Here is a 22,964-nt window from a genome sequence, read left to right on the forward strand (position 1 = left end):
TTAGAGTATATAGGAAAATATCTTTTCTTGAGATATCTGTATGAAAAATCGTGCATCGCACGAGCTTTCATCTAGTATATCATATCACTAATAAATAAAATCGGTCTCGCGGCTAGGCCGCGATACAACGCCACTTGACATTCCAGTTTTTCGCCGAGTGTCGCGCCACGTAGGAGATAAATAGGTATTATTGTGACACATATGATGCTAAGTAAGCGATTTTTGGATAGATTTTTTAAGATAAAATTGTTGTATAGAGTTTTATTATCGATAGAATTCTAATATTTCATATATACAAAATTAATCATAACTTTTAATAAATATCCTATAACTCAATTCTATTTCCATCATTAAATTTGTTTTAAAAAGTTCTTTAGAATAAGATCCGTTTATAATATATTTAATCACAAAACTTTTATACGTAGCTGGCCAAATCGTGTTACCAACTAATACTAGAGTTACTTCGTTAGTTCTATAGGGGTTACTTGGTCAGTGTTATAGTGGTTACTCAATTAGTGTTATAGATAGGGGTTACTTAGTCAGTGTTAGAGGTTACTCAGTGAGTATTACAGGGGTTACTCAATCAGTTTGATAAGGGTTACTTTGTCCGGCTAGATGGTATGACTAGCCGCATACAAAATGCATTGTTATTTAATTTAAATTTTAAATAATATTAGAGAATCAGTAAAAATAAGTTTTAATCAGTAAAATTAATTTTAATTTGGTAAAAATACTTTCAGTTCAATGAAAATAATTTAAGTTCATTAAAAATAATTTCAAGTTAATAATAACATAGATATTTATTTACAAACAAAAGTACAAAAAGTATTATTATATAAATATAAGCCATTTGATATCACATGTCTAAATATCCTACATCATCAAATCAAATTAGTTGACCGTATATAACATTAAAGTAAAAAATGTCATTTTAAAATTTTATCAACCATCTAGGCATCGCCCGGGCACAAAACTAGTATATATATAAAGGGGAGTTTTTTTCCCAAGATTTTAGAGCGCCACATAGTATTTTAATTTTTAAAAGATTATTAGAGCGCCACATAGAATTAGTATTTTTAAAACGCGAATTATGCCACGTAAGATAAGTTTTTTATAAAGCACTACGTAGGATTTTAATAAAAAGCTCCACGTAGGATTAATATTTTTAGAACGCTACAATACTATTATGGCACATAAAATAAATTTTTAAAATGCTACATAGGATTATAATAATAAATAAAAAATTATCAGAGCAACACATTAGATTATAATTTTTAAAAAATTATCATGAATAAAATTAAATAAATTTATTTGGGTGATTAATGGAACCATTATGATAAAATTTTACAAAAATTAAATAAAGGAGAGTTTTTCAAGATATTTTAGAGCATCACATAGAAAAATATTATATTATAACCAATGAAACAAAGAATTGCAATTTATTTTAGATCTGAAATTTTATATTAATTATAATAATAAAATCAGCACATTTTCCGTGTGGCCGACCATATCGTGTGGCGGCTGACATATACCTAAACATTGACCGGGTAACCCCTGACTGTTCGAGTAACCCCTGATCGATCGAGTAACCCTTAACCAACCGAGTAAGCCTTGACCAAGTAATCTGACCACACGATATGACCAGCCACATGAAATAAAATAAAAAAATTCAAGTAGTAAGTAAGCGAATATAAATTTTGGGAGATAAATATATATTCACTAGAATATTTTATTTGAAAAAATAATAACAAAATGTGCATTGCACAGGTTTCATCTAATTACAATGTATAGTAATGATCGATTTTATGTAATAACTGGGGCATCGCTCGACCTAAAAACTATTAAAAAAATAAAAAATTGCCTTAATATCAATTTTGAAAAAAATAAAATAAAATGAAAATATTTGGTGGAACGTATGGACCGTAATTGTAGGCCATGGTGAAGAAGCAACCTCAATTACACGACAGAAGGCGTTCGAAATTGCTGCTTGTTTTTCCAATTCTTCTCAGATTCATACTTCCTTTATTTCCATTTTCTACAGTACCATTAATAGAATATTTTCCCAAACTCTCTCAAATTCCCTCAAATTCATTTATTCACCATTTTTAGAGGGTTGTTTTCTCACATTTTACTACCTTCTTCTGGTAGCTATTTTCCCAGGTGATATGTTATCTAATCACTTTTGATTTAATGCATTTTTTGTTTGCAATTTAAGCATTGTAACCCCATCATTTTCACCTATATTAATGGTCTGCTCATTGGTTGATTTACACGGGTTTCTTTTGATAGCAACAAATTTTGATAGTTTTGGTTGATTTATTGTTGTTCACATGTCAATAATTCCTTATTTTACATTCTTGTAACTGATGGGTTATCAATGGTATTGAAGATATTGCGATCGTTTTGGAATTCGAGCTTTTTTGCATGCTAGAATTACTGGTTTTTTTTTTTGCTCAAAATGGGTAGATTTTGCTTCAATTAGAAATGGGCATGTTTGATTTTTAGCGTAAATGAAGAGTTACTGGTTGATTGTTATTCCTATTGAAGATTTTGTTTCCATTTAGGATCGTTTCGAGTTTTAAACTTCTGAGAATGCAAGAATTAGCTGGTTTTTTTGCTTGAATTGGGCAGAAAGATGGGATGTTTGAATATTAGGCTTAAATGAAGAATTGCTGTATTTTGCTAGTTTATTGTGTATGAAATATAAATGAAGAGGCAAAAAGTGGACCTTTCTGTTCCTAAGAGATTTAGATTGTCATACTTTTTGTTGGTTTTAGCTATACTCTACTTGGGTTTTATTGCATTCAAGTTTCCTGAGCTTTTGGAGATTGCTTCTGGGTTAAGTGGGGAAGATAGCTATAGTGTCGGTAAAGTAGGTTTAGATGGTGAAGGTGTGAGCAAGGGGTCAGTTATTTCGATTCAAAAAGATACATTTCATAGGAAATTGGAGGATAATCACAACCAAGATGTACAGTTGATGTCTGATGGGAAATTGTTGGAAAGTGGGTCGCAACCAATTAGACCTCTTAAACATCGATATGGCCGAATCACGAATGATTCCTTGGTGGGGATAAATAGGACCAGTGAGTTGTCTGAATTGGAGAGAATGGCAGATGAGGCTTGGACTTTGGGCTTAAAGGCATGGGAAGAATTGGAAAATTATGATATTGTGGACATAAGTGAGAATACTGCTCTTGAAGGGAAGCCGGAGTCCTGTCCTTCATGGATAGCTACAAGTGGGGAGGATTTGGTGACTCGAGACAATGTCACATTTCTTCCTTGTGGGCTTGCTGCAGGCTCTTCTATTACGGTAGTCGGCACACCACATTATGCTCATCGAGAGTTTGTACCTCAGCTTGCAAAATTTAGGAATGGTAATCCCATGGTCATGGTTTCACAATTCAGTGTAGAATTGCAGGGGTTAAAATCAGTAGAAGGGGAGGCTCCACCCAAAATTTTGCATCTCAATCCTAGAATGAGAGGGGATTGGAGTCGCCGAGCAGTCATTGAGCATAACACCTGCTACAGGATGCAATGGGGAAAATCTCACAGATGTGATGGTTCACCGTCAGAGAAGGATGAACATTTTCTCGGTAAGGCAGCTAAGGCTTGTTATATCTCTGAAAGTTCAGTTCTTGTCTGTGTACAGCTGTAAAAGTATATATCCTTCATTTTAACATTAGTGTTTAAAAGATTACACACAATGATTAAGGAGTTGTTAGTAGATACATTGGTGTTCAAAACATACAAGTAACAGTATCACATTGGTACCATAAATTGACAACTTGACAAGTAATACTGTGTATTTAAATTAAAAATTTAGCTAAGAGAATAAGTAATTCTTAATGGAGGGAGTATTTATTATGCCATAGCTTGATGCAGTGTTGTTAGTTTTGATCAGTTCAGATAAGGGGGTTTCTGGTGAAAAGAAAGCCGTTGCAGTTAGCATTTAAAAGTATTTATAAGTGGCTACTTCATTTATAATCCGTTTTAGTTTTATATGAATACTCTTCATTAGAAATTTAGAATAGTTGAATGTGGGTGTTTGGATCTGAATGACAAACTAATTTATAGTAAATATGTAATAATGGTGGTTGAATAAGTTTTGATAGAACTATCAAAATGATAAGTTGGGTTTAACAGATTGTGGGTTGATCTTCTAAATCCTGGCACAAGTAGAGATGTCATTGGTATGCTTTGGGCTTGTTAAATGATTGAGGATTTATTTTATCTTCAATTTGGAGGCTCCGATTATTGGTATACAGATAAATTTTGAAGTTTGAAGTTATATATCTACGTTTCTGATATCCATTTTGAACATTAGCCAGTGTAAAAGTAGTATGACAAAGTATGCACATGATTTAGCAAATTGAAACTTTTAATTAACTTATTGCAATTACAGTCTACAGTAGGTACCTAAGTAGTAAGGGGATCGTCGTGCAGAATGCATTGCCAACTAAGATCTTTATTAACTATAACCTGTTTGAGAATATTCCTCCCTCCCTCAAACCCCCCTCCCCCTTCCCCCCTCATTCAAAGGATGATTGGTTGAGAATTAGTCCATTAGAGTATTATAGCAATCAACCCATCATTGATGAAATTCTTCCTCCCCTATGGTAGAGTGTCTAAAGCAAATAGTCAATCCCATCAACAATTACCAGAATGTTTATTTAATGTATAAAGTGGCTTCCTTCCATATCTTAGAAACGGATAGCTCTTATATCTAAAAGTCAATCCCATTTTATCATCAGCTGAATGATTTGAAGATATGATGTAGGCACTGCAAGGTAAAGTGGAAGGCTAATTGTTATGCAGAAACCAATGACTTTGTTCCATCCATCTTGCTAGCTCTAATCTTATGGGTTTGGGATTATTAAACTTATCATTTGCTTTTCACAGTTGATGGACACAAGAGATGTGAAAAGTGGATGTCAAGTGATGTGATAGACCCCAAGGAGTCCAAAACGACCTCATGGTTCAAGAGATTTATCGGTCGCAAGCATAAACCAGAATTACTTTGGCCATTTCCTTTTGCGGAGGGTAAAATGTTCATCCTTACTATCCGTGCTGGTATTGAAGGTTATCATATCAATGTTGGGGGTCGACATGTTTCCTCATTTCCATACCGAATGGTATGTCATTTGCATTTTATTTTTTTTTTTAAATTTGTTGGTTATTTGTCAATATGAATATATTTTTGTCTTATGTGATTTCCTACTTTATGGGTCAGCTAGTTTGTTAGTAAATCTAAATTATCACTTTGGAATTCAAGGGTATTTGCCACATTTTTTTTTTCTCCCTTTCTATGGAGAGGATTCTACTCTCTTGTTTGCTAGCTCTATCTTTCATTATTTACTTCTTTCTCTCATAAAATTGATATCATTTTTTAAGATATCTTGCATTGTCTTTGATAATCAATCATCACTTTGTTATCTTTCAATGATTTTCTCTTGTTTAAGTTTGTATTTCATATTCCCTCCGTCATGGATTAGTTGTACCACATTCCTCACAGACTGGTCCCGGATTGCTTGCAATACTTCTATCAAAGGAAAGGACCCACTTTTTTTTATTATTATTTCACTCACTCACATTTGAATAACTTTACTTACTACTTTGTAAAAAAACATTATAATAAAAAGATTCCCAATCACCTCTAAAGATGGAATGGCCGGCTTCCCGCTAATTAAGAAAAAAAAAAATACCCTGTCTACCAATAAATAAGAAAGTCGATTGTTTTTTAGAACATTCTGCCCCGGTCAAACTAGTGCGACTAATACCTGATGGAGAGAGTAATTATTTACTACTAATTTTAAAGATTTAGACACACTCACTCAGGTACAATCAAAATTTCTTGTAGTTTTGAACTAGGATGAATTCCACTGTTGCTGTTTATTCTGTAGTCTATACATTTTGCATAGAAATGTACTCTGTTCGCTGTGCTACTTGTTTTTCATCTTTGAAGTACAAACTAATTCTTGCTGTGCATGTTACACTTTTAAATAATTATGTAAGGTATCAGGCTATGAAGTTGACTTGGGAAGTTGTGCGTGTAATTTTAAGGGTTACTTTATAGAATTAACAACCTCACTTATTACATTTTTTTTTAACATGATATTTCCTTTTCTTTATGTGGAGCCTCAAGGTAATTCACTTTTCTTAATTATTTTCTTGCATCAGCATTTGTAAATCATGTTGTTAAATCTTTTGTCGGCTTTGATTTTGATGTGATTAAATTTAATTTGGATGGCACTTCCATCAATGAACATGGGTGTTAACTTCCATCATTCATTAATTCAGGGATTTACTCTTGAAGATGCAACTGGTTTAGCAGTGCAAGGTGATGTGGATGTTCATTTCATTTATGTGACCTCTCTGCCTATTACTCATCCCAGTTTCTCTCCACAACAAGTATTGGAGATGTCAGCAAAATGGAAAGCTTCCCCATTGCCCAAGAAACCTATTCGACTATTCATTGGTGTACTGTCAGCTACCAATCATTTTGCTGAACGCATGGCAGTGAGAAAAACGTGGATGCAATCTCCAGAGATCAAGTCTTCAAATGTAGTTGTCCGTTTTTTTGTTGCATTGGTAACTATGCTAACCTGCTTTAGTTGATAGTCAAATTTTCAAATTAAACTATGAAGAATGCTGTTCATTTTTCTTCCCTGCTGCTTATACTTCTTTCTCTCAAAATAATCGATCTTGTTTATATATTCTGTTAAAGTATGTCGTGTCTTCATTCCAAGTATTGACCGAACTTAAACTCTGCGTCTTATGTCACACGCATGCCCTGCTCGTGAAAGCTTGTCGGATGATAGAGTTATCATGCTAGTCCATGTTGTGCTGAGCTATAAGTGCTTGGCAAGTTCATCTAGTTTCTGATTGCTGTCACACTGAAATGAAAAATGAGGGTTACAGGTTGACCTGAGTCTTTTATGGCATAGAGACACTAGACTAGATCTTGAAGCATAACTCAGGTTGTTATTTATAAAATTTGTTGCAATCAAGATAGTAACTCTGATTGGGGAATATGAGAAGTACTTATGTAGCACTAGCTGAACATCATACTTTAAGAGTAAATATTGACACTGAAGTACAACATAAATAATAACCCAGTGCCCAACTAGATGACTGTTGCAAAATCTGTTTTGGCCAACTTTTGATGGCTTATTCATCCTATATTGCATTGGATCTTTGTCAACTACCTTCTTGATTATATTCTTACCCCACCATTTGTCGTAATCTAGAAACAAGTCTGGTGATTGATACATATTGATGTCCAAGTTTTTCCCCTGTCCAATTAAGGTTGTTAGTTTGTTATTTATTTATTAAGTGTTAGTTATCTTTCTATAGATTATGCCGCATTTATTGACTGTGATCTTGCCTTCTGTTGAGTTCTTAATTAATTGTTATATTTTGTCAGGATATTTTTGCTCTCCTTTTGGTTTTGATTAGAGTAAAATGTTATTATCAGCTATTCACATCATACAGATGCTTTGTTTGGCATGATGTTAATGTTGGAAATTTGTGTCTACGATTTATGGATTTGCTTCAAATTCCACAAAATTATGGAGAATTACCGTATAGGATTAAAAGGCATTTACTCTTTTATTATAGCCACTTTGTTGTTTTTTGTTCTGGATATCTTTGCTCCCCTTTTGGTTCTGATTAGAGTAAAATGTCATTATCAGTTTATCACATCATGCAGATTTTTTTTTTTTTTTTTTTTTGCTTGATGATGTTAATGCTATGAATTTGTGACTATTATTTATGAATTTGCCCCAAATTCCACAGAATTTTGGAGAACCACTGTATATACAAAACCCTCTTTCTGGATTAAAAGAGCTTTACCTTAGCCACTTTTTTTTTTTTTCTTGGGATGACCTTTGTAATCTCCTTTAGGATGTAAAGATGGAAAATTCTACCAATTTATATGACTCATTACAAATTTTTTTTCTTGTACTGACATTTCATGTTGAATACTGCCATCCTATCAAAATTTAGATGATGTTGATGATCATTATTTATAAGTTACCAGCTTTGCCAGAATACTTATAATGTACTGATCACCCGAAAATAGATGGATATTACTTTGTTTTCCTGTTTATTATCCTCTACATTACTTTTTTACTTATTATAATGTCTTTGCAGAGTCAACGAAAGGAGGTTAATGCAGTTTTGAAGAAAGAAGCTGCCTATTTTGGTGATATTGTGATCTTGTCTTTCCTTGATCGCTATGAACTTGTGGTTCTTAAAACAATTGCTATATGCGAGTATGGGGTGAGCTATCTTTCTTCTAGAGTTCATCATTGAAGGAATTTTTATATCATAATTGCTTGCAACTCTTGAATCCTTTTTTCATTTTCCTCAGTCTCTTAAAGGCTAATTACTCTTACTTTAGGTTCAAAATGTTACTGCTGCATACATAATGAAATGTGATGATGACACATTTGTGAGATTGGACGTTGTCCTGAAACAAATTGAGGCAATTGCTCCAGAGAAGTCTCTTTACATGGGGAATTTAAATCTCTTACACCGACCTCTTAGACGTGGAAAATGGGCAGTCTCTTTCGAGGTACAAATTCTTGATTATAGTAATTTTGATTCTTGCAGTATTAAAATGACATGATAATAATTTTGCAGTACCTCTTATCTCTGTTGTGAGAAATATGATGCTACTACATAGTGTAAAAAAAAAATCCTCTGAATTACGTTAACTTAAGAATCTTACTAATCTTGCATTGATTCCCTCAGATCAATGATACTGTCGCTGGTTGAAAATTCACTAAGAATCAATGTGTACAGTACATTGTTGCTTAGGAATTTGATTTTGTGTGAATTGTTGTATTTATAGTGCCTGTGTCAAAAATGAACTATATTATGGGAAGCCCTAAATAGACTGCAAAAATGCTGTCAACTTAGAAGAATAAAATATCAATATGTTTCTACTTCTACTCTTATGTCAGGCCATGTGGAGAAATTGACAAAGACCAAGAGATAATAGAAAAGAAAACAAATAAGTGCTGTTATTTCTTTCGAACTTAATTAACCTATGCATTGAAGTTCGCAGAGCTTCCTAATTGCTTTGATTAGGAAACCTGTCTTTTTGAGAGTTTAAGTGATTAATTTTAGTGTGAACCATTGATAATTTCTAAAATGCTCAAGTGATTAGGAAACCTCTTTTTTTGATAGTTAAAGTGGTTAATTTTAGTGTGAACCATTGATAATTTATAAAATATTCAAATGTGGATTATTGCTCAAAAATTGTTCATTAGACTTGATTGATACTAAAATATGGCCCATTTACTTGGTCTTCGACAGGGAATTTATTTGGTAGGTTTGGGTTTGTTGCTCCTTATTGCACTACACGGGAAATCAACAACTTAGCCTTAATCCCAAATGATTTGGGTTCGGCTAACAAGAATTGTCATAAGGAGTTGTCCAAATATAGCATAACAAGATAATCGATTAAATAAAAGTGGGTAAAAAGTGTGTAAAGTGAAAATAAAAAAAGAGTAAACAAATAACATTTAAGAGAGTTAACTAGTGGTTAGAAAATAAACATGTGATTATTTTCTGCCTCCACTCTCCTATCTAACATCATATTTTCCTCAATCCTCAAAGTACTCATCTCTCTTAATCACCGTCTTCCAAGTTTTCATAGGCCTTCACATACCCCTTGCGATCCCAACATTTTGCCACCCGTCAAGCCTTCTTAACGGAGCCTCACTTGGTCTCCTTTTTACATGGCCCAACCACCTTAGGCGATTCTCTCTCTTCTTATATTCAATTGATGCAACCCCGACTTTTTCCTAATTATTTCCTCAGTTTTTTTTAATAAGTGCTCCATTTTGACTAACACACTTGCCAACGTGTTACTTTGTCCAATAATATCTTTAATTAACAACCTTAGTTTTAAATGGTAGGCGAGGTGCATGCAAAAATGCCTCGGCCTTTCCGAGCGCAGCGCATTCCAAAAGGCGCCAATAAGTGCGTGTCTCAGACCACTTGCACCAAGGTGTTATGCCTGAGCCGCCTTATGTTTAATAGCATGAGAAAAGGGAATTTGGATTTTTTTTGTAAAAAAGAAAACTTTTTTTTTCAAATTGAATCTTACCTAGTCTTTAGAGTAAAGATTCAAGCAAAAACCCCTTATTAATTGAAAGAAAAAACTTCAATTTGAACCCCAATCTAGAAACCCTAATTATTGGAAAACCCTAACTTACGGGTTGCTTTACAATTGAAGAAATTGATGGGCTCTGCTGTGAATTGCCGGTGGTTTCCAACAATGGTTGGTGCCGGTTAAGCAACCCCTATAACACCTACCGATTAACCCTTGTAATATTAATCGAGTTGCCCCACTGACAAAATAACATATGTAACATTGACCAAGTAACCCCTATAACACTAACAAATGGTGTGCCTCATGCTTTATAAAACTAAGTTAACAATAATTATAAATTATAAAAATTCGATAATTGGAAACTATACATTAAGATGGATCTAACAATTACACACATGACTGCAATTGATCTTATTTATAAAGCATAAACATTAGTCAAAGTGGTTTACAGGAATAATGCAAAAATCAAAATGGAATACTTATTAATAAACGGAGGGGTATCTCATTCCTCAACCGATCTTTTCTTCTATGGCCACACATTTATTGCAACATACACATGTCCGCCACATTTATCTATGTACGTGATAATGCTTCATACAATCATGCCCCGTTCTATACGATATAACACTGCAAGCCTAATTGGTTATCAATATAATTTACCCTTCAATCCCATGTCATGATCACATAAAAATCTTATATTACTCTTTTACTTCAACCTACGTGCTTTGATCTTATGAGCTACATCTCCATCCTTTTGAAATAATAGATCCCGGAACTTTGGACAATCTTCCCATCTAAGGTGATCACCCTGCCTCCTTATTTCTGCTGAATTTACATTTCAGATACTCCATCTTAATTCTGCTCACCTTCAAGGTTCCAAAGTATGTCTTTACAATTATTACTTACTTTCCACATCTTCATTCATCTCATCAACCAACACAATATCATCAGCAAACATCATGCTCTGGTATATCATCTTGAATTTAACTCGTCAATTTGTCCATGACTGAAAAAATGGGGAAAAATGAAACTTAAGTGCTAGCAAACTGAAACATGCATAGATTTTTCCTTGCTGAAACCAGTAGATAAAATCTAGTTAGACTTGGCAAATAAAATTAATAAATACTATGAAGTAGAACTATCTTATAATATTGTTCAAAACAAAGCATTGGATAATAGAACAATAGTGATTAACTTATCTGATGTTTGAAGTCTGAAGTCTGATTACTTATGATCTTGTAGCAAGCAATCAATCAATCAATGAATCAACCAATGCCTTAATCCCATAAGTGGGGTCGGCTACATGAACCAAATGTGATCCATAGAAATCTTCCTCCTCCATCCCTTACAATCAAACACCTCATTCTCATGCAAATCCATTTGCTTCATATCCTTCCTAACTCCCTCCAACCAAGTCATTTTCGGTCTCCCTCTACCTCGTTTAACTTCTCCATGATCCCACTCTTCCACTCTTCCTACCGGTGCACCCTAAGGTCTCCGTCTAACATGCCCGAACCAACGCAAGCGATTTTCCCTTAGTTTGTCTGCAATGCCTGCAACACCCACTTTCTTGCAAGTAACTTCATTTTTTATTCTCTTAGAGTGCTCCCGCACATCCATCTTTTTGATGTGTTTCTTCTTAGAAGCCCAACATTCTGTACCATAGAGCTACATTGGTCTTATGGTAGTCTTATAGAATTTCCCCTTCAACTGTAAAGGAATGCTTCGGTCACATAACACTGTCGTGGCTGCTCTTTATTTAAGCCACTCCGATTTATCATGTGGGCAACATCTTGATCAATGTCACCATTCTTCGGATGATCAACCCAAGATTTTTAAAACACTCACTCATGGTCAAATCCTTTCCGTCCAAACTCACTACATCACCGCTTTGTCCCCCTCTGTGTATCAAATCGGCATACCAAATATCAGTCTTACTCTGACTTAGCTTAAATCCTCTAGATTCCAACCTTTGCCTCCATTTCTCCAATTTGGCATTAACCCCATCTTTAGTTTCATCCACCAGAACGATATCATCCGCAAACAACATACACTATGGAACCTCATCTTGAATTGGCCTCGTTACTTTATCTAGAACCGTTGCAAAAAGAAAAGGGTTTAACGCAGATCCTAGATGCAACCCAATTGTAATAGGAAAATATTTAGTCAATCCTCCACATGCCCTCACATTTGTTGACACATCCCGATACATATCCTTAACCAATTGCACGTACCTTCGTGGGATATTGTTCTTCAACATTGTCCACTCTAAATCAATAAAAACCATATGGAGGTCTTTCTTCTTTACCCTATAAAACACCATCATTTGTCTTATCTAATGGATTGCTTCCATAGTTGATCTCCCGGGTATTAAATATCAAATTGGTTATTCGAAATGCTTGTGCATGCCCTCAGCCTATGTTCAATCACTCTTTCCCATAACTTCATAGTGTGGCTCATAAACTTGATCCCTCGATAGTTAGAACAATCTTTAGCATCTCCTTTGTTTTTATAGACCGGAACCAAGGTGCTCTTCCTCCAATCTTGCAGGATCCTTGTAGCCCTCCATATCTTGTTAATATTTAATTTATTAGTTTGATAAAGAAGAGGCATGAAGTGTTTGATTTTCAAGGCAATAAGATGCTTACTTAACTATCTAAGGAGATAACGCTTTGTTTGGATTGCAAAGAAGGAAAGTAAAGAAGCGAAGGGAAAGAGGAGGAAGGGAAGGGAAGAGAAAGGGAGTGGAAAGGTGAGCTCCATTTTCCCTCCAAATTTCTCTAATTTTGGAGGGCTTATGCTTGTTAAAGAGAGAGGGAAACTGGATTCCTCCCTCTCCTTCCCCCAATCCTTTACCCAAACAAGAAAATTATCCTCCTTAGTTTCTCTTCTCTTCTTTTCCTTTCATTTCCATCTATCCAAACAAAGTGTATAAATTTTTATTTGTATCAAGAAAGGAAATTATTTGGTTTTTACACTTTTGATATGTGGAGAGATGGAGAGAGGGAGAATAAATGGTCTAATGTGGAATGGGATACAGCTTCATACATAAATATTAATATATACTTGTTTATATTATGAACTTCAAAATGTAGAGAATCAAATTCTATTGCAAAACTATTAAGTTCCATGTGCTGTCTCTTCATTGTTCCTCTTTTCATATGAAGAATCAAATTCTCTAGACCCAGGAAATCAAGATGATACTGCTGTCTCTTCGTTGTTCCTCTTTTCATATTGAAACGATCTATTAGCTCTGCTTTAATTTATTTAGGCACTTTGATATGGATCACTAGGTTTGTTTTCAATAGTCGTGGGACCTTCTTTATGGGGCACAGGTATAAAATTGGTGGTTGTATCTCAAGGCATTTACATTTGTTATAGAAAGAGAATGGATCACTGGTAGTTTGGAGCAGGCATCAAGATATTGGAATTTAACTGAACTATTGGGCATTTACATTATGCTTGAATTTATCACTCTTTGATGGATCAGTACCTTCTGATTTTCTTGCAGCAGTTTGAATATCCATGGCTCTCTTAAGTCTATGATGAGGTGATTATTCTAATTTCTAAATGAAGAGTCCAATCCAGTGTTTGAAAGGGCTCACGGAACACTAACGAAACAGGGGATCCTAGATCCTAGTTGCAAAGCGTGGGCTTGAAGGATGTGCCTCCTGAATTCTGCAAGAGATCAGGTCCTCGGTGGTGATGCAAGGCCACGACAATTGCTACTCTAATAATTAGATGGTTGCTTTATTAATTACATTTAAATAATTTCTATTTAGTTAATTAGTTCATAATTCAATAATTCTGTTATTAAGGGAATCTAAGTTTGTTAGGGGGAAGAGTGTAGAATGGAAGCTTGTAGAAGCTCTAAATAATATAAATATAGGTGCATGGGTATAGAGTAGGATATCCAGAAAATTGTGTTGTTAAGCTTAGGCTTATTTTGGGAGATCATCCTTCTTCTCGAATTGAAGGAAACCACCATTGTTGAGCTGGGTAATAGCTAGTTTAACAAATATCCATTGTTTTGTTTGGTTAATAGCTTCTCAATACAAATATCCAGTTTTATAATCCTTAATCTTCTGATTTTCCAGTAGCTAGAATTCAGTTCCTAGCAAATTCTTTTGTCAGAACCAAAATATTAGGACTGAGGTGATTTATTGCAGCCTGGCCTTAGTGCACCTCATTGAAAACACTTTCCCATGGTCTTTCTAAGTGCTTGGACGGCAGGGGCTTGGGTTTCAGTTCCTAGAAGTGCACCTTTTTCAGAAACTAAATCCATCTGCTTCACAGGATTCAGAACATAAGTCTATGTCCCTCAGGCTGCTTGCAATTCAGACCTCCCCTCATACCCTGCAGTTGAACTTCATTGTGACTTGGAATTGTTGGAAAAGTAAAAGATAAAGTTATTGTGCTTGTGCATGAGAGATAGTGTCATTGATCCCACTTCTGCTTCAACAAATCTTAATGCAATCTAGTATAAAGTGATGGAAACAATTCCATAAATGTGCACAGATTGAAGAATGAGGGCCTAATATCTATTGTTCTATATCCAGCAGCAGTTGGGCCCTCATTGACAACATTGGTTATTGACCTAAAAAAAAGTATTATTTTCATTGTGGTTTTAAAACTTATATTCTTTAACCAACCTTTTATTTGCATCATTATGTGTTTCAGCACCTTAAAAGTTGTCTCTATGCCTGATACAAGTATACGCCTATACAAGAATAGAGAATCATAAATATGTAGATGAGTTGTATGTTTATCACAATCATGTGGAGTTTTTATCACGTACATTGCATCCAACAATTATTGCTTCTCAACATTCTACAGTGGCTGTAGTGGGTTGGCTGAGCGTTTGATAATAGTATATTTGCTATTTTCTATGCTTAAAGAGATTGGCTTTGTGTAACAGGAGTGGCCAGAAGAAATATATCCTCCTTATGCTAATGGCCCAGCTTATATAATCTCGAATGACATTGCTAGATTCGTTGGAGATCAGCATGCAAACCAAGGCTTAAGGGTCAGTGGCAGGAATTGTTGTACTATTTTACTTCCCATATAGCAGTCTGCCGAATTAAGACTAGCTAATTTCTCGAATGTTGCTTGCAGTTGTTCAAGATGGAAGATGTCAGCATGGGCATGTGGGTTCAGCAGTTCAACAGCTCTCAACAAGTCCAATATTCCCACAACTGGAAGTTTTGTCAGTATGGGTGCATGCAAGGTTATTATACTGCACATTATCAATCCCCAAGACAGATGTACTGCTTGGGGGCTCATTTAGCCAAGGGCCGTCCTTTTTGCTGCAATTTCAGATGAAAATGGTAAGAACTTGATGCAACAAATTTGTGCAAATCCTATTCACCGCGTTACTAAAAAATGCCAAATTTTGGTCTGTTGGTATCTGGTCATGAAGACAACTGCTTGTTATGACTCTTATGAGCACCTGATATTCTCGTATGAGCAGGAAAATTTTGATTGAAAAATAGTATCACTGCAACTTTGATTCTGATACAACCTTCATGGTATCTTCTTTAACGAGTTCGAGTTGTATCACATTCTTGTACAAGCAGGGAAAATATATTAGAGATTGTTAATGGCCCCATCGGTTATTTGTGTCCACGAGGCCTATTGTATATACTATTATAGTCAATAGTTTTGTCATTGGCTTAGCCGAGGGTTCCTAGGTATGGAAGGACCGGCATTAGAAAGATGATGTGCGGTTTTCAACAGAGTTCATTCCAAATATAGCAAGAGCTTGGTGTCAGTAGAATATAACAATAGAGGACTTGAGAAGAGGGTCTAGTGAATCTGATAATTTGCTTGTATCAGCACTATTGGATTGAGCAATGGATTTCACTTGTTACAATTGGTTCTCAAATCTGTATGTACCTATGCAGCTACTTGGCATGGAATAGGAAATGCAAAAATGACTTATAGTTACAAACATGCATTTTTGAAACCAATACAACTTATACAATATCTTGTTGTAAAAAAAAATACAATATCTTGTTAATTTTACGAAAGTTGACATAATATATTATGAAAATATGTTTCTCCATTTGATTGTCTCATTTACTATTCATGTGGTTAACTAAACAACAATGACCATACGTAAATTTTGGACCAAAATAGTTGATTTTATACATTTGACTAAAATAATGTTACTCCGTAATATATACTACAATTGTAAGACTAATCTTCCCATAAAATTTGGCAAGCAGCCAAGCATAATGAGGATTTTTTTTTTTCCAAGTTTGACCTTAAAATTGGATTATTATGAACTAAAATGACTCTTAAAATCTTAACTGAATTATTTAAGTCATTTTTTTGGCACATAAACAAGGTGTTTTGGGTATAATTTGCCAATTTTGACCTTAAATTAAACATTTAAAAGCGAAAATGACTCTAAATTCTTATCTAGGAAGGGGATCTTTTTTAAACAAGGTCAATGCCAAAGTCCGGTGGTCAACTCTCAAAAAATAGAGTAAGATCACTTCTTACAACCTAAAGTGCATAATAGGTTTTTTTTGTCACTCTTATAAGGTCAAAAACAGTAAAAGAGTAAATGGTGCAATTATTTAGGCATAGGAAAAAAATAATTTTAGAATATTTTACACAGTCCTAATTTATCCAATAATAATATTTATAGAGTCCTGATTTACCCAATGTGATAGTCATCATGAATCATCCTCATTGATATTTATTGATACACTAGGTTAAAATCCCGTGCAATGCACGGTTGTTAAGTATTTTTGACAATAATTTTACATAAAGTAATATAAAAGATATTCAAAAATATTTCATTTGGGTATATAAGGAATATGATTGTCAAAATGGAAAGAAAATATCACAAAGTATGAATAGTTTACTTTACAAAAAAATAAATAAATAAATAAAAGAGAAGTGAAAAAGACGGGAAAATTTTTCACAAGGTAATGACGAATGTCAGAGAAAGATTTGCTTTTATTTTGTTATAGGTTAATAGAAATAAGACATTATTCTTCAATTCTAGCATGGGTCAAAGAGTAACAAACAATCATTTTTTTTTTTTTTTTTTTTTTTTTTTTTTTTTGAGTAACAAACAATCTTTTGCAATCAGCCTATGGTCATTTCGGCCATGATGGTCCTGATTTTTATGCCGTATCAGACTAGCAGCTTGCAGTTAACAAAAAAAAAAAGAGGTACCGTGTCAGCATCGTGATTAGAGCTAGCATAGTAGCGTGTTGGAGTGTCCGTATTCGAAATTAAATGGGTTGGAAGTTTCGTAACTAACACGACCCATTTAATAAACGTATCATAGTGTCATGTTAACTCTTTTAATTAAACGTGTTAAGATCCCTTAACATTTGCCTACTTTTTTCATGTTCAGTTCATGTCGTATTGTTTTGTTATATGAAAAAAAAAATATTAGCCTCATTCAATAAATTTATCAAAATTTCCATAATTTATTAGATTTTTTTTCCTAAGCGAGTTAAGTTGTGTTAATTTCGTGCCAGGGAATCTCAACACTAACCCGTTTTGTTTAACTAAATGTATTGTATCAAGTTGACCCGATTAATTAAACGTGTCGAAAACCCTTAACACTAACCAGGTCGAATAATGCTCGAGATATTTGTTCCAAATTATTACATCTGAAACTTGTAGTCGACAAATTATTTATGACAAATGATTGTTCTTTTTTTCTTGGAGAAATGATCCTTCTAATATCGAGTCACTTCTTTCAACTTCCATTGTTTTTAGAAGTCTTCAACTTTGATTGCTATAACTAAATAACTATGTATGCAGACAGTCGTTTTGGCAGTACAAAATTTGATTCCCAGCACTAATATTATACGTCGTGAGATACCAATACTAATTACTACTTTCTCATATTTGTTGTCTGATTCTTCAGTGTATAACTAAACAAATACTCATTTATAATTAGAAAAATTGTAAGGATTTAAAGAGATTATCTACTTTAATGATCATGTCAAGGAGCAATCTTCTCCCTAAAATTTATACTAATCTAATTTCTAATTTTTATCTCAACAAACCACAACATATATATTCGGATGGTGGGTTCCGACCTGTTTGCCTGATGTATTCTGCTTGTGCTGCAGCTCTTTCAGCATGACGCTTTTTTTGGGCTTCAGCTGCTAGTCGTTTTTCTTCTGATTTTTTCTTAGCCATGGCAACCTTTTTCATCATCTTCGCCTGAGAGTGCGTTCTCAGTTGCTCAACTTTTGCCTGATGATCATATTCATAGCAACACAACAGTAAGCAGTAAACTAAAAATCCGTACAAATCAGAAGCACTACAAAAAAAACTTATTTGAAGTTTAGTTTAAACTGAAGATTCATGGCTTTTACAATTCCACACAACAATTGAAACTAATGGCAATCATTTTAATAAATCGCTTTAGATTGAATAAACAACTGTGCAGTTTACGATTTGATTTGAGAAAAAAAGCTACGGTTGGCAGGCGTACCTCTATTCTTCTCAACTCTTCCTCCAATTTCGCTTTTTGTTGACTCTCCCAAGCTTGGATTTTGATTTCCTCGCGCTTGTACCTAAATATTGCATCAGGCAGTTACTGATTAGATAAGCTTGGATATTGATTTTTTGATTTTAGACGGCCAACATCAGGCTATGATCAATCGACCCAAAAGAAATTTTAAGCATCCATTCCTTGAAAAAACAGTATAAGAATCCAAGTGAGCAATATAAGAGACCTTGCAGCGTGCTTTGCTTTTTCAGCCTCTTCCCATGCGGCAGCACGTTTCTCGTTTTCAATATGTTCAAGTTCCTCAGGGTCATTAAAAGGCAAAGAGCTTTTGTCTTTCTCATCTTTACTTGCCCAAGCAGCTATATTCATCTTGCCAAGCTGAACACCAAGGGCTACAATCTCTCTCCTTGTCTTAAGCTTCAGCTCTTGTTCTGATAACTCTTTATCAGTTTTTTCAGTTTGATGTCGTGTTTTATTATCAGATGTACGTTCCATAGGAGTAGACACTGGTTCCCCTGTTCGAGGAGTTGATGGAATGGATGATGTGGGACTGCGAAGTGGGGTTAAAGACCCATTTGGGGTGGCTGTCCTTGAAGGCTCTTGACTTGTGACTGGCGTCATTTCTGTTCCCATGTCCCTCATTGAGATCTCTCTAATAGAAGGGCCACCTACATAGTACAGGATCATATATGGCTCATTTCAACCAGGAATTTACAAATTTTCATTAAATTACACTGAAGACAGTGATAGACAATGATATACGAAGTAATTTATTCATGCTTCATTGTTGCAAACCACTAGGCACTATACATCTAGATCAACCATTACCAATTAATTTGTTCAGGAAATTCATAACACAATCGATAATAAAGAATTCTTGCCTCAAAACAATGAAGATAAGCAGAAATTGATATCAGGGCATAATTAAATCAAATAAAATAAAACTTCATATACAAAAATATCAATTAAGAAAAGTAAGACAAGATTGTTACCAGGAACCTCATGAGTTGAATTCATCACATTGTCAACTTCCCTCATATCCTTGCTGCGAGGATACAAGTCTACAGGAACGTTTGCGCCATTTGATTGAACCGGAACAGATTGCAATCCAGGGTGAGCCGGATTGAGCTTAGCTAAGCTCATCTGACTTGTAGGTTGGCAAAAATCAATGCGCTTCATTTCTGGCATTTTAGGATTCGAACGATATTCATAGCTAGCAGCCTCTGGAACCACTCTAACCATATTCATTCCTGACACGCGGTGCCCTCCATTTTGCAAGCTAAGGCTCTTTGATTGACTACCCTGACCTGCTTGCTTGCACATTATCCATTTTTCAGCATCATTCCACTTGTATGATGTAGGCCTAGAGAGTGACCGCGTTAAGGATCTATGTGCCATTCTTTCCCCTTTATGGAACTCAAAGCTTGACGAACTAGCATTACTGTCATAATCAAGATTCTCATCATCATTACATTTTAAGGGGTGGACTGCACTCGAATTGCTACTATCACTTCTTGCCAATTGCTGCACCTTAACATGACTCGAATCCATGTTTTCTCTTGATGAGCAATGATTCTGAATTTGTAATGAACTTGAAATTGTTTGGCCACTAGGTTTTCGTGGGGGTTCTTCGTTTACAGCTGTTGTTTAAACAAATCCGAAATCAGCAGCATATCAGTATACCATAAAGAGTTCGTTTACGAGTACTAATCTACAACAGATGGGTAAGTTCAAATCATTCAATTCCAAAACAAAGTATTAAGGCTAATTTTAGCTTCAATACCAAAGATAGCAAACAATCCTACAATATTAATGCTTAACTAACTTTATTTCAACTCAATATGCCAGATTTTGGTGGTCAAAGCTAACTAAATCAACTTAAAGTTTACACACATTGTGATACTCTAATGATGTTGTAGAGGGTAAAAAAAAATCAGTGACAAGTAAAAAAATTAGACCCCAAATGTTAATTTGTAGCAATACTCCTTTCATCCGAAATTAATCAATATTTTGGAGAAAAAAAATCACCATCATTCTTGCAAAGATATAGTGATAAATCAAAAATATTAGACCCCAAATAGTAATTTATAATACTCCTTCCATCGAATAAATCAATAATTATTCCGAAGATCTCAAAATAGTAGGACTAACTTATACTAATTAATTAACAATCAAGGGAGCTCTAATCAAATTAAGATAACCAAACAAAATAGAAAAAGAGGGTAAAGTAAACACATACAAACCTGAATCATAAAAATGAGCATCATTATTAGAGGAAAGCAAGTTGTTGTTAACAAATTCAGAATCTTCAAGTCTTGAAGGAGATGTTCTTGAGGAATTACAATTTGACCCATCTTTTTTCTTTTGAATAGATACTCCCATTAACTTTGCTCTCAATTTACTAGGAGATAATTTACTTGGAGATATAATACCTGTCTGCAATACCCCAAAAATTCACACTTCATTATTAGATTAAACAGAAAAACACCAGATTCCTAATAAATAAAATACTCGTACGAGTATGACCACATTTCCGATTAAATTGTCACCTTATTAATTAAAATTTCACGCCATCAACGCGACAACTAATTTTGAAAAACGATGACGTTCAAAAGGAATACCAATAATAATTACACAATATCTGAGAATCTTGTAAGTCAAATTCAAATATTTTTCCCACCTAACCGAGTAATAAAAAAAAAAAAAAAAAAAAAAAAAAAAAAAAAGGTACCTGAGGTTTGTGAATGCGTTCGTACTCCATTAGAGTATATGAATGTATATCTCTTGAACGATAATAATGTGTTTGTTAGTGAGTTTAGAAGTACTGTTTGTTATTCCTGTAATAAGGAAAGAAGAGAGAGAAAGTAAGAGAGGAGAGAGAAAATGAATATTGTTGGGGAGAGGAGAGAGAATGGGAAGTGGATTGGATGACAAAAGAGAGAGGACATATGGGGGTGTGTGTTTTTTTAATTGAGTGAAGCCGACACGAGGTGAGAGTGTGAGAGTGAGAGGGTACCAATAAGTGGGTCGCACTTCTTTTGACTGCCTCGTCATCCCTATGACTTCCATCCCCTTTTTTTTTTTTTTTTTTTTTTTTTTTTTTTTTTTTTTTTTGGTTAACAGATACTCACTCCGTATTTTATTACAAAGTTGGAGTATTTGCTTTACTTATCTTTTGTGACCGTATTTTATAATTGTTTTATCTTTTTTTTGAAAAAATTTCATATCATTTTATCCCTTCCGTTTTTAAATACTTGCTTCATTTTTAATTTTTGCACTATTTATTTGTTCAGCTTTGACTAAAGTTTGTGATTTATACATGAGAAAAAATATAATCTTATGAGTACTTGTTTGAATCGTATCAATGAAGAAATTATTAATTTTCAATTAAAATTAAAAGAATTTATACTTATTGATAATTGATTATATTAAAAACAAAAGATTAGCATCGGCATACGTGCCCAAGAGAAATTGAGCAAGTATTTAAAAACGGTGGAAGTACTAATTTCTTCTCTCCAGTGAACCTTTCAATTATTATACTTTATTACTCGTATTTCTAGATTCTCTCTCCTCACAATCATCATACTTTTATTCTTCTATCAACTTCACTTCCTTCAAATTTTATTACTTTTTACAATTTCTTTGAAAACCCAAACTTTGAGATTATATACTACCTTCATTCACATTATACTCATAAACATTTACAAAAATGGATGTAACACATAATATGCAACAAATGTTTCCTTTCCTTATTAAGTTGTTATTTCTCTCTATCTCTCTCCATCCATTTAATACTCATAAACAAATTTTGCCTAATAGTTCATGTCAAGACTTTTGTTGCACATAATATGAAACTGAGGTAGTATAAATGAGCTTATTTGTTTTGAAATTACTATATGTAAACATTTTGGTAAATGTATTCCCTCGGTCCCTATTTTTGGGATTTGTTAAACATCGCCCGCAAATCTCCACATAAAGCCCACAAAATCCACTTGATTTGACAATATTGCCCTTGACCTAAACAAAAAAAAAACACTCACACTCTCATTCTCATCGCTCATCTTCTTTCAACATCTCAAAAAAAAAAAAAAAAAATTCAAACAACGGCAATGTCGAGGCGGCAAGGCAAGGAATTGGCGGCGGCGGCGGAGGGAAGGTGGTCTCAAGGAGGCAAGGTACAATTTGTTAAAAAAAAAAAAAAAAGGAAAACCGCCGTGACGGAGGAGGGGCGCCTCGGCCGGACGCCCAGCCAGCGGTGGTGGCGCCAGCTGCAGACGCCGCAACCAGTAGGCTGGCGCCTGGGCTGGACGCCATAGCCACGGTTGTGGCGTTTATTCAAAGCGCCGCAGC

At 34.4% G+C, this 22,964-nt stretch overlaps 2 protein-coding genes across 2 annotated transcripts; one reads left to right on the forward strand and one right to left on the reverse strand.

Annotated features, from left to right (window-relative positions):
• The first annotated feature begins 1,733 nt into the window (after positions 1 to 1,733).
• LOC110728505 (hydroxyproline O-galactosyltransferase GALT2-like) lies at positions 1,734 to 16,187 on the forward strand. The gene is made up of 7 exons (XM_021908140.1): positions 1,734 to 3,593; positions 4,900 to 5,132; positions 6,298 to 6,588; positions 8,152 to 8,280; positions 8,402 to 8,575; positions 15,042 to 15,149; positions 15,239 to 16,187. The coding sequence occupies exons 1-7, from the start codon at positions 2,708 to 2,710 to the stop codon at positions 15,443 to 15,445; spliced, it is 2,028 nt and encodes a 675-aa protein (XP_021763832.1). The 5' UTR covers positions 1,734 to 2,707; the 3' UTR covers positions 15,446 to 16,187.
• Positions 16,188 to 17,969: 1,782 nt separating this feature from the next.
• LOC110728506 lies at positions 17,970 to 21,560 on the reverse strand. The gene is made up of 6 exons (XM_021908141.1): positions 21,346 to 21,560; positions 20,858 to 21,050; positions 19,607 to 20,254; positions 18,841 to 19,282; positions 18,597 to 18,678; positions 17,970 to 18,355 (listed from the first exon to the last, which is right to left on the reverse strand). Exons 1-6 carry the CDS (start codon positions 21,373 to 21,375, stop codon positions 18,149 to 18,151), a joined length of 1,602 nt encoding a protein of 533 aa, XP_021763833.1. The 5' UTR covers positions 21,376 to 21,560; the 3' UTR covers positions 17,970 to 18,148.
• Between the last annotated feature and the right edge of the window lie 1,404 nt (positions 21,561 to 22,964).

Source organism: Chenopodium quinoa, unplaced genomic scaffold, assembly GCF_001683475.1.
Source record: "Chenopodium quinoa cultivar QQ74 unplaced genomic scaffold, ASM168347v1, whole genome shotgun sequence".
Classification (NCBI taxonomy): Eukaryota; Viridiplantae; Streptophyta; class Magnoliopsida; order Caryophyllales; family Amaranthaceae; genus Chenopodium; species Chenopodium quinoa.

Excerpts from the sequence above, each read along its gene's own strand:
- LOC110728505 (XM_021908140.1), top strand. The coding sequence starts at position 2,708 with ATGAAGAGGCAAAAAGTGGACCTTTCTGTTCCTAAGAGATTTAGATTG. Across the intron at positions 8,281-8,401 it reads TTGCTATATGCGAGTATGGG|GTTCAAAATGTTACTGCTGC; the intron begins GTGAGCTATCTT and ends CTCTTACTTTAG. Across the intron at positions 15,150-15,238 it reads ATGCAAACCAAGGCTTAAGG|TTGTTCAAGATGGAAGATGT; the intron begins GTCAGTGGCAGG and ends TGTTGCTTGCAG.
- LOC110728506 (XM_021908141.1), bottom strand. The coding sequence starts at position 21,375 with ATGGAGTACGAACGCATTCACAAACCTCAG. Across the intron at positions 21,051-21,345 it reads AACGCATTCACAAACCTCAG|ACAGGTATTATATCTCCAAG; the intron begins GTACCTTTTTTT and ends GGGGTATTGCAG. Across the intron at positions 18,679-18,840 it reads AAAGCAAAGCACGCTGCAAG|GTACAAGCGCGAGGAAATCA; the intron begins GTCTCTTATATT and ends TGCAATATTTAG.